The sequence below is a fragment of the Antedon bifida genome, chromosome 10, assembly GCF_963402885.1.
Source record: "Antedon bifida chromosome 10, ecAntBifi1.1, whole genome shotgun sequence".
In the NCBI taxonomy this organism is placed as follows: Eukaryota; Metazoa; Echinodermata; class Crinoidea; order Comatulida; family Antedonidae; genus Antedon; species Antedon bifida.
This window is the reverse complement of record NC_136235.1, coordinates 4,308,533-4,320,120: the sequence shown is the minus strand read 5'-3', so window position 1 is coordinate 4,320,120 and position 11,588 is coordinate 4,308,533. Positions and strand designations below refer to the sequence as shown.

The following is an 11,588-nucleotide window of genomic DNA, read 5'->3' as shown; positions in this document are numbered from 1 at the left end:
TCTTTCCCTCCATGCTACACGAGTTCTATACCCAAGTTCAAATTAATACTAAACATTTTCTGTTCCGATTAAAGTAATTTTATGTATATTAATACTTCAATGAAATCGTTTTTCATACTTCATCTTCTGCGGAATCGTCCATTTTTGGTATAAATTCAACCACTTCATCTGAAGCTGTGCAGTCGTTGGCTAAGACAAATGCTATGTATTTCTCTTCATGTGAATGGTCGTATCTATCGGTTGAGTTTCCATCCACATCCTAAAACAAAACATATTTTATTTAAATCATGTACATTAATTCCTCGTTACCTGTGCCAATTTACAGTGTCGATTTTACTTAATCAAAAGGAAGTGTTTGAAGAGAATTCATACTTCATTCATATTAGGATTTTAACCTAAGTTTTAACAGAAGAATTATTTATAAAAATGACTCGAAAAGTCAGAAACCAAGATCTTGCATAAAAATCTCTTTAGCTAACATATTCGTGTTAGATAAACAAGTCAGATATTAAAAACGTGTGTTTATTTTATAGGATTCTAGAAAAGATAGACTTATCGAAATCTGTGTTTTAGATCTAAACACATTCAGATACCGTAAAACCTCGAAAAGAAGTCCATGCTTCTTTTTAAAGACTTGGGTGGGCTTCTTTTTAAGATGGGCTTCTTTTCGAAGTTGTATCTAGGAAGGCACAGTAGTAGGTCTATCACAATCTAAAGAACCGAGAAGCTCCTCATCTCGCAAACTCGAACAACTGCACATTATTCAGTGAGGGCAGTATTTTATGCTTACTTAGGTTGTTTACATTTATCAAGCAAACTATACTTTCCTGGATCACATTCGTTATTGCGCATGTGTCAGTTTCTAAATAATCTGAATCCATTTCAAGCAGTTTATCAAACGTCAAAAATAAGTCGTTAAATGTTGGTCGCTGATTAGGAATAGCTTTCCAACATTCCATCATAATTTCATATCTGAAGAAATAAAAAAAGAATGTGAGTAAGAACATTATATGCATTTCGTTGGTCATCACCTGCTAGATAATATGGTATTTTCGTATATGAGCAATTAACAATTTGTTTTAAGATATAAAGGGGTGATTTGGTATATTATAATAGAAATATTACATGTGTACTGGACATTCGTCAGGCCTCCCCATTCTGTACCCAGTTGAAAGTTTTTGAATGACAGAAGATGCGTCCATTTCAGGATAAGGCATTCCTCCATTGGTGTAAATCTCATATAATACAATTCCAAACGACCATCTGAAAGATTACAAAACACTGTTAGTCTACTATAACGCTCTTGTTCGTATAAGCTTTAAAGTGTATAATTGTATTTTGATACGCTTCTAAAAATATGCCGCAACGTAACGTAACGTAAAAAATATTTTTCTATCAATTTCGCATCTTCCTCCTACGGCAAGTAAAATAATCACTGTTCTGACCAGGGAAGAGTAATTTAACTCTTCCCTGGTTATGACATACGAAAATAAAAAGCATAAACGATGTTCGTACTTATGACGCGCAAGGTTATGTTCTGCACCGTTGCTTGCGTCCTAGTGGGAAACAAACTTAGACGGCATGTTTCGTTGGTTCCCGGGGTTATGATTTATACAATTCTGAAACGTGTACGTAATACATTAAAACAAAATTACATGTATACATTTTAAAACTTACACATCGCTCTTTATTGTGCATTTACCCTCTACGTTTGTCTCCAAACTGACCCATTTGATTGGACGCTTCTTCTCCGGAGCAAGACGTTTGTATCCGCTCTGATAAATATCATCAGCCAATCCAAAGTCGGATATCTTTACTATCATTCCTGTTCCTACTAAAACATTGCGGGCTGCCAAATCACCATGGTAATATCTCGTTTTTGATAAGTAATCCTAGAATCAATTTTATATATTTAAAAGTGATTTTGAATGTATTTACAGTATTTAGGTATTCAAACAAGTTTACCCTCAGCCTCTATTGCTCGATAGGAATACATTAGGCCTAAATATATCACACCCAAACCAGTCCAAATGGTTTTCAGTGTTTTTCCGATTTATAATATAAACCCTTGGTCTTGTCTGTAGGCGCCATCCAATTCTCAAATCCTCTATTCAATTTTCCAAAAAATGTGAATGAAATGAAAATGTTAATGATTTATATTTACCATGCCTCTTGCGATTTGTCTTGCAATTTGTATTCTATTTTCCTCCTTCAGGTCGTAAATTGGATCTTCTATTGCAAATTTTGGCTGTGAAAACGTTAGTGAAAAAGTTAAAATTATATGAAGTAGGCCTGTAAGTGCCAAATCCAAGCTAGGTATACTGTGCTTGTGTTCACTGAAGGGTGTCAAGTGGACAGGTGACCAACCATATGGGTTATGCTAATGAGGGCATAGCTTGCTTGGGCAGTTGGATAGTTAGGCTTGTTGGGTAAGGACCTAGCAAGCACAAAAGGCTTATTTAGAAGCCTAAGCTGGCCTAGCATATAGAAGTGGTAGATGTACCAAGGCTTACTTAGAAGCCTAAAGCTTTAGTACAGTAGTAATTGATATAGTGTATAGCTATAGCTGCACATGTTATCCAGGCATATCTTTGGTAAGCAATTGAGACTTATCTTATTATTATTATAGTTGTAATTATTTTAAACCAAGAATTATTTATATTGTATTGTTTTATCTATGACTTATTTAGATACTTATGTAAGGTCTATTATTATTATTGTATAGAATCATTTATGTTGTACTGTATGATAAATACCGTATATATTATTTTGTAATCATTATTTATTTGTTATAGTAAATCGGATCAAGTCGAAAAACAATTAAATTCCGCATTTGCAAGAAAATTGTTTGTGCAGTTATAAGGCCTATACAGTATTATAGTATTTTCATAATACATTAGTTTACCCCTTCAACCACTTTACCCCGTCAATTTGAACATGATCTACCTGGGGGATGGGAATAACATTCACATGACACATACAGTATCTATATATAAATTTACGTAAGGGCAAAATTCGGTAAATCGCGCCTTACTTCTAGAATTTTTACTCGATGGTATATAAAGTTGGTTCGTACTTTCGGTACTGATTTTAACCACCTGATGTAACCCTGTTTACTAATTAAATTAAGTTAGATAATTAGTTATTGACGATTAAAACAAATTTAGGTTCAACGATTTGCCTCAAATAGGGTGTTTTCCGATCGTGGTATACACTGTCTAATGGATGTCCATCTTGAAAAATACCCGCCACAAAAATGCGAGGAGGCTTCGCATTTTCCTATCTCCTCCTACGATAATTGTTTTTAATAGCTGAAAACCGGTTGAACAGCTAGAGTACACCATCATAATGTTGAAGACAGGCCGATTTTCTTAAAAAAATACTATTTTGATAGATTTAATATACGATTGTACAAATGTATTGATTTGCGATGAATGGAACATCCCAATCTCTCAGTCTGCCAGAGTTTGGTTTAACACAAGTAAGTAAATTTACGAGCCCTTGGTTTAACACATACGGTAGGCAAATATATGGGCCCTTTGAGAATAAACTTGCAATACTTTGACAATACTGTAAATACCTATTAACTATTTTTGGTCCTCATTTGACTAATCGAACATTTCTTACTGTGAATGTTCGTACTGTTAGATGTAATATAAGAATATATACAAATAAACTTTATTACTGAGATTGTGGATAGGCTCTACTGTTAGATATATAAACACATTATTATATACAAATAAACTTTATACTGACAGTTCCTTCTCAACGTTTGTATTAATTAATAATTACCAATAATATAAACGTCGTAGTGGTGTATCGTTACATGTACTTTACTATTTCAATCGACTATGACAGTGACAGTTTTAACAAAGTATTAAATCGCAAATGTTTTACTGTATTTAGAGGTATATTATTTATAGGCCTATAAAACATGAAAAAAATATTTCGTTAGCATTGAACCCAAATGTGTTTACCGGCGGAATCAGAATCATACGTCCCCCTTTCCACGACATTACCAGATGTAGGGAGAGGATACTATGGCAATAGTAGCCTACTGGGTCACTTAAGTTTTTGTTCAGTCAGTGTTTTTTTTCTGTGGATTCGATCTCGTAAATGTTATGCTTAGCGCCATCAATTTTAAGAACACAAATACATGTCATCAAATTAGGGACAAATGTAGAACATTGTAAAGATGATGCCAAAATAGGATCACGGGGTCGTGGCCAAAAAAGGTTGCTCTAAAATTCACTTAACTCACATTGGACTTTTATAAGGCTTCTTTTGTTGTTTTGTTTGTTACAATACTTATTTGCGTATGCTACTGAATTTGAGTAAATTCTGTAGTGCTTCTGTAATGTTTGTTAATTTGGGTGTTTCTAGTTTTGGTGAATTTATTTACTTACTTAATACTTGCTTATGCTTATTAAAATTCAAGAAAATCGGTTCATTATTAACTTCACAAATAACAAAAACAAATTTTCTGTCCGATATTCTGGTGCTAATTCATGGAACGAGATACCAGAAAATATTAAACATGACTCTAAAATTATATTTAAACGGAAATTAAAGCAATTCTTACTTTAGTTGTATAATTATTTATTTTATATATCTTATTTATGAAAAAGTGTAGTAATATTTAAATTTTAAAATATATAAATGGGATTGTTTTAACTTATTAAGTTTTTATTTTTAGGCCTGTGTTAAAGAAATTATTGCCCATAGTTGTAAAATTTAGTTAAGTATAATTATGTAAAAGGGGCTGGACTTGATTAGTGTTTACACTATTTTCTAGCTCCTTCCTTATGTTTTAAAATTTAATATTATTTATCATTGTAAAACAAAATATTATTTGGAAAATAAAGTTGAAGTTGAAGTTGAATTGTATTCTTTTAACATGGACCGAAATGTCAACATGCGCCCTCTGTGGCAATATTGTGTCAAGTACTTCACTCAGTTTCTGAGTGCTTTCATTTTACATTGTTTGTTACCTGGCATCTCTCCAAAAAGTGAAGCAGGTCTCCGTATCTCATATACTCTGTAATCAAATAGTATGGTTCCTTCAGTGTACAACACCCCAATACACTTAGTATATTTGCATGATTCCCTATGTCATCGATCAATCTTATTTCGTCAAGGAAATCCTCTTTCATTGCTTGCGATGCATTTGCTGAGAAATTAATTGCAAAATAAACAAATTAAACATTTAATGTCTATACTTATAGGGAGACACAAGTGTGTACTATGTTAAGTTGCCTAGCAGTGTAATCAATTTAAAGATTTTAATCATAGAGCATATAGAATAGTAGGCCTAACATGTTTAAATCATAGAGCAACGAACGAAACGGTGTTTAATTATTGCTGTATGCTTAACACTTGGTTTTCACAGGACGCATGGACGTAAGTACAACGCAAGTCATGTACCAATAACAAGCGACTATTCGAATACCGATTGTCACTGACCAACTCGCTTGCATTGCGTTTACGTCCTTGCGATACGTACTACTGGGAACTAGGACAAATACACACAATATTAATGATAGGCAGTCTTACTTACTTCATCCCAAGTTATTAAATAATACATAAAATAGTATTGAATTAATTCTATTATTAGAGAATGAATGAAAATCACTAAATAGTATAATAGTAAAGCCAGCTATATTCCAAGAGGGCATAAGCATTCAGAAACAGTTATCACACGCGAAGCTTTTACTTGCTACGGCTGACAGAAATGAGAATTTGTAAACTCGACTTATTTATAGGTCCATGCTCGAGGACCCAAAGCACGTCTGAGAAATGAGAATTTGTAAACTCTGAATTGATAATATAATAAATCATTATTTCTGAAGAAAGAACAATAATTAAAACTGTTACGTCATAGAAATATTTCTTGTTTTAAAATTGGAATCAAGCTGAAATACGTGTGGTTTATCAGCTCATTATATTGACCACGATCAGCCAACGTTTGTCATTCCTTATTATATCTGAAGTGGTTTATCAAATTTACATTTTTTATTAATTAGTATGTGTCTTACATTTTAAGCACTTTACCGCAACTTGGACATAATCAACTCCTCCATCAATTCCTAGAGCGTAACCTTTGTAAACAATACCAAACTGGCCGCTGCCGAGAACCTCTTCGAGTTTTAGGAGATGTCGACCAAACTCTAAATCTCCGTATTCACTTTCTTTTAAGCATTCTTCAATATCTGAGTAAAAAAAAAAAAAATTTATTTGTGTGTTTTTTTTGTATAAATATAATTATTTTGTGTTATTAAATATCAAAGTGGTACCGTACAGTATTATTTCATCTTTTAAAGATTTTTTTTTTCAAATTCTCTACCTTTCAATGCGTTTACAGTCAACACGTTTACCTTTCAATGCGTTTACATGTCAATGCGTTTACAGTCAACACGTTTACCTTTCAATGCGTTTACATGTCAATGCGTTTACAGTCAACACGTTTACCTTTCAATGCGTTTACATGTCAATGCGTTTACAGTCAACACGTTTACCTTTCAATGCGTTTACATGTCAATGTGGTAAAGTTTACAAAACGTATTTACTATATTTTACGCACTAAAATTATCCATTGATAGTTGAAAATAATACTGTACTGCAGTAAGTTCAGTCGTAATTTTATATCAGCTGTAGAAAAAAAGACAGTTTAATGTTCGAATGAGTTTGTTTAAAAAAACATGTTACATTATGGTGTGTTAGGTAATATCATATATCATTATCTTGCCGCTGCCATACTGAACAATACAAACATACAGGAGACGTTTGTTGCATACTTTATTATAACATTCTATTTTAAAACTGTCTGTAACCAGAATAAATGGATTACTCAACAACAAGATTCAATTTGCATTTATTAATCAATAAAGTATGCTCACAAATGGCATATGAGACTAATGATAGCTTACAAAGCTAAACAAACATTTTGTCGATTAAGATTATTTATTAGACAAATAATCATTCATTAAGAAATAGCAGTTATACACGAGAGTGGAGTATAGAGTGTGATTAGCAAATCATTATCCGAGTATAATGACGTAAATAGATCGTAAACAGATAGGCCTAAGTGGTGATAGTATGTTGAACCGGACGCAAGTTGGCAATATGAACACCCCACTACACTTTTTACTTAAAACATAGAATTGTTGACGTATTAACTTCAAACTTACCCTTCTCGTCAATTCCCTTGGACACGCTTACCGTGTCGGGATCACGCTTGAAATGTGGCATTGAACGTAAACGTTTTCGACGGACGTAATAACCGCATGAAATGAATGTACACGCAATTGATACGGCGACAACCATCACAATCACTATGATATAGGTGCTTGAAGACCATTGAGTTGTCTTAGCTTAAAAACAAGAAAAAAATATTATGATGGTTTAGTACATTTTAAGTAGGCCTAGATTAATTTAGACATACTTTAACGTGCGAATATGCGCACAGGCGCTTACAAAATTGATTGATTTACAAGTTTATTATTATAAAAAATATAGTCAACATTGATTATCTTTTATTATACCGTCATCATTATCATATCACCATCGTCATCACTATTATCGCCACCACCATATTCATCACCACAACGGCCGCGATGATACAACCACCACCACCACAATAATTACCATATACAACTGCGGTACAACCACCCCTAATCATCTCATTATCAGCATTCGTAGGCATACAACCACCCCCTAATCATCTCATTATCAGCATTCGTAGGCATACAACCACCCCCTAATCATCTCATTATCAGTATTCGTAGGCATACAACCACCCCCTAATCATCTCATTTAATATCAGTATTCGTAGGCATTCTTTCATGTTGTTTGCACAATTATTTTCTGAAATCATTTTTATTTTATTAATCTCCTGTCATATTCCTCATTTTTGTGACCACATTAGTGCGATTCCAGCAGAAATTTGCAAAACATGAAGTGCTTAATAGGCCTATTAATAGAAAATCAGTTTCAAGTTACTATAAGCGAAAGCATATTGTTTTAAATCTAAATGTGAATTTGGAAGCAGAGGAGACAGTTTGTTTCGTTCTCGACTACTTTAGGCTACCAAAATGAAAATGTGACTGTCATAAACGTACATTAATAACAGTTTAGTGCAAAAGCATTGTGGCATTTATTAAAAAATACGTTTAGAAATAAATAGTGCCATGAATACAACGATAACATGCAAGTATATTATTATTATTAAAGAAGTATAAGTACTGTACTGTAATAATGAATATTTATGTGTTAAGACGAGAGTATTCCCCTCCACATTCAACTCATGATATTTGTTTTCTGACACACCTATATGTTCTAAAGTAACTTTCAATTAATCCACTGCTTAAAAGTAAGTAAAAAAGTAAAAGGCTATAGTAATGACGACGCACAAGTTGGTTTGCAAACGCACAGATATATCACCACAGAATTATGTTTTTTTTTTCTCCAAAAAAGCTGCCGTATAAAACTATTAAATTGAACATTACTGTGCAATAGAATACACCCGATTCGACAGCTTGTCATGATAGATTCCTACTTACTGTCGATAGTCGGTTAGAATCTATCTGATGACAGCTGCAGAATGGGGTTGATACAAGGCGACTTTTACCATGCTATATTCTGGAAGAACGATATCAACATGGTTCTTTACCTTTTATAACTTCCAAAGTGGATTAGTCTGGAATGTACCAGTATGCTTTATAATAAATATTATATCTCTCACTAATGAAGTGTTATAATTTTACAGTAGGCTTATCAAACTAAAACGATAAGATTTGCTATTAATGAAATGTTAAATAAATGTAAAAGATAAGAAGTTCTTTGCTAGTAAACATTATAATAAACGCACATAAGTTTTTAGTTTAAAGTTAGTCAATAGCAAAAATAATATTCGGAATTCAAGAATTTATTTTGTTAAAAATGAAATAATTTGTTTTTTTCTGAGAATTTTAGTATTTTGCATTGTATAATTTTGCTTTAATTTCTTCTCTTTTCATCTCTTCTTTTCCTTTGCCCCTTTCTACGCCTTTGTCGTGTAGGTTTTACGCTGCTTGGAGGAAAGGTTTCTACAAAAAATAAAATAAATAAATAAGCAAGGAAACGGACAAAAGCAAAGAACTGAAATTATTTGGAATATTTGTTTTTAATATTTATACAACTACAGTACTAACATTTTAGATTTAATCACGTTCATTTTGATTTAACTTTCAGTATTTTGATTTTAAGAGAAAACCGAAGTTTCAAAATGACTTTTCAGTCCTAAAGAATATTAACATAATGTATATCACTGTAGACTATTATCACTCATGGAATTTGAAGTCAGTACCGTTAAGCTCTGTCTACACTATCAAACTAGTTTGACAAAAAAAGTGTGATGTGCCCATATATGGCAGTGATGTACCCAAATATGTTAGTGGTATGGGCACATCACATTTTTTGTTACATAAAGTTTGATAGTGTAATAGCTCGGCGGGTTTAACCATTTATATTGTTTATATAAACATTTTCAATAACATTAGCTGTAAGTGCCAAATCCAAGCTAGGTATACTGTGCTTGTGTTCACTGAAGGGTGTCAAGTGGACAGGTGACCAACCATATGGGTTATGCTAATGAGGGCATAGCTTGCTTGGGCTGTGGCTGGCAGTTGGATAGTTAGCAAGCACAAAAGGCTTATTTAGAAGCCTAAGCTGGCCTAGCATATAGAAGTGGTAGATGTACCAAGGCTTACTTAGAAGCCTAAAGCTTTAGTACAGTAGTAATTGATATAGTGTATAGCTATAGCTGCACATTATCCAGGCATATCTTTGGTAGGCAATTGAGACTTATCTTATTATTATTGTAGTTGTAATTATTTTAAACCAAGAATTATTTATATTGTATTGTTTTATCTATGACTTATTTAGATACTTATGTAAGGTCTATTATTGTTATTGTATAGAATTATTTATGTTGTACTGTATGATAGATACCGTATATATTATTTTGTAATCATTATTTATTTGTTATAGTAAATCGGATCAAGTCGGAGAACAATTAAATTCCGCATTTGCAAGAAACTTGTTTGTGCAGTTATATTAGCCTAATAACAAATGACCGCATCTTTCGTCCTTGTTATAAGTCTAATATAACATTCACCTTTTATGATAGAACAGAACTATCTTTATCTAATGCTTAATAATATCCCTCATAAATATTAATGCATTCTACATCCTACAATTGTTCTATTTTTTGCATTATATCTTGTAATTCATTTCTGTACAAGCACAAGTTAGAATACAAATATGTTGTACGTGCTTTTGCATTGAACAGAAGTTCAATTTATGCAGTACGAGTAATGGTCACTTACCAAGCAATAGCCGGATTATAACAATATTATACTATACTACAATGGTTTTTCTGATAAAAAGAAAAGTACACCACACAGCAGTTTTAAATAATTTAATCGAAGCAGTTGCTGTGAAGACCATTTCTGTTAGTAGGTTATAGAAATTATATCGTGTAAATATGGAATTTTGAGAAAACTGCAAACATTGTCAATGGGACATTGTTTTAGCCTACCTGGTGTTTCTTCTGTAGGCGATTCAAGTTCTGACGTGTTGAATTGTACTACTGTTGTTATTCCTGCCTTTCCTTCGCTAGTTAACCCAACCATCTGAAAATTCACACCAAAATAATACATAATTGTCTTTGAAATGGAGTACTGTTGAGCCTAGGCTCTGTAACAATCATTACACTCGTACGTCATTATTGAATGTCAAGTTTCGAGCTGTATATAGCGTTTAATGTTTAAAAAAAATCAAATAATTCCAGGCTCCAATAAAAATAATATTTCAACTCTGGGTAAACTGGGTAAATAAATGAAAGTAATCAAATAAATGATATTAAGAATGAGTTAATGCTAAGAATGATAATAATACACAGAAATCCACAACAGTTGAAATAATAGTACAATAATGGCGTCATTGACAGAATAATTATAAAAATCATTTATGTAAATGATATCCACCCTCATCTTTAATAAAGATAACGGGTTCCCTTCAGGGTTTAAACACTTAGTACACTTTTCCGTAAATTAATCTTTAAGTTAATCTTTTTACCTCTAAGTCATACGTTGTGTTTTGTTCTAGTTGTCGTATAATTTTGGTTGAAACCCGTTCATCGCTTTCTGTTTTAATCTGAAAATGTAAATAGAACAGGATATTGTTAAGAACAAGGTTTTTTTAACGGTAGTATCAATGGTGGAAAATATATCGAGTAAAAAATTGTGTGACAAATGAAAGCAACTCCCGTTTGTTCATACATGTTAAGTCTGTTTGTTACGACCAAGCTAACTATAACTTTTATTTATTTAAAGATGTATTGTCCCTTGAAACACAAAAAATTAAGGTCAAAATATTCTAAATTTAAATTGGCCATATCAAAGTAGTATTAAAGTTATTCACTTTAAGTCGAAAATTCGAGCCAAAAACAACAAGTTTACGTAATTAACAGGTAAATAATTTGATTACATTTTGCTGGAAAATCGTCGCGAGCGAAAGTAAACAAATATTTCAAACCATGAGTAGGCATT

The 11,588-nt window shown here is 32.4% G+C and overlaps 2 protein-coding genes across 2 annotated transcripts in view; both read right to left on the bottom strand.

Annotated features, from left to right (window-relative positions):
• Positions 1-112: 112 nt before the first annotated feature.
• Positions 113-7,382, bottom strand: LOC144854587 (fibroblast growth factor receptor 1-like). The gene is made up of 8 exons (XM_078712526.1): positions 7,188-7,382; positions 6,036-6,209; positions 4,992-5,170; positions 2,165-2,248; positions 1,678-1,892; positions 1,126-1,263; positions 804-972; positions 113-259 (listed from the first exon to the last, which is right to left on the bottom strand). The coding sequence occupies exons 1-8, from the start codon at positions 7,321-7,323 to the stop codon at positions 113-115; spliced, it is 1,242 nt and encodes a 413-aa protein (XP_078568652.1). The 5' UTR covers positions 7,324-7,382.
• Positions 7,383-8,597: 1,215 nt separating this feature from the next.
• The window catches only part of LOC144854586 (uncharacterized), a 38,469-nt gene continuing 35,478 nt past the window's right edge, over positions 8,598-11,588 (bottom strand). The window contains exons 9-10 of the mRNA XM_078712525.1: positions 10,577-10,670; positions 8,598-9,083 (exon numbers count right to left, since the gene is read on the bottom strand). Of these exons, the coding sequence (XP_078568651.1) occupies positions 8,995-9,083; positions 10,577-10,670 (183 nt within the window). The 3' untranslated portion in view covers positions 8,598-8,994. The remainder of the gene's footprint in view (positions 9,084-10,576; positions 10,671-11,588) is intronic.

Excerpts from the sequence above, each read along its gene's own strand:
- LOC144854587 (XM_078712526.1), bottom strand. The coding sequence starts at position 7,323 with ATGGTTGTCGCCGTATCAATTGCGTGTACATTCATTTCATGCGGTTAT. Across the intron at positions 6,210-7,187 it reads CAAGGGAATTGACGAGAAGG|ATATTGAAGAATGCTTAAAA; the intron begins GTAAGTTTGAAG and ends TTTTTTACTCAG. Across the intron at positions 1,893-2,164 it reads GACAAATCGCAAGAGGCATG|GATTACTTATCAAAAACGAG; the intron begins GTAAATATAAAT and ends AATTGATTCTAG.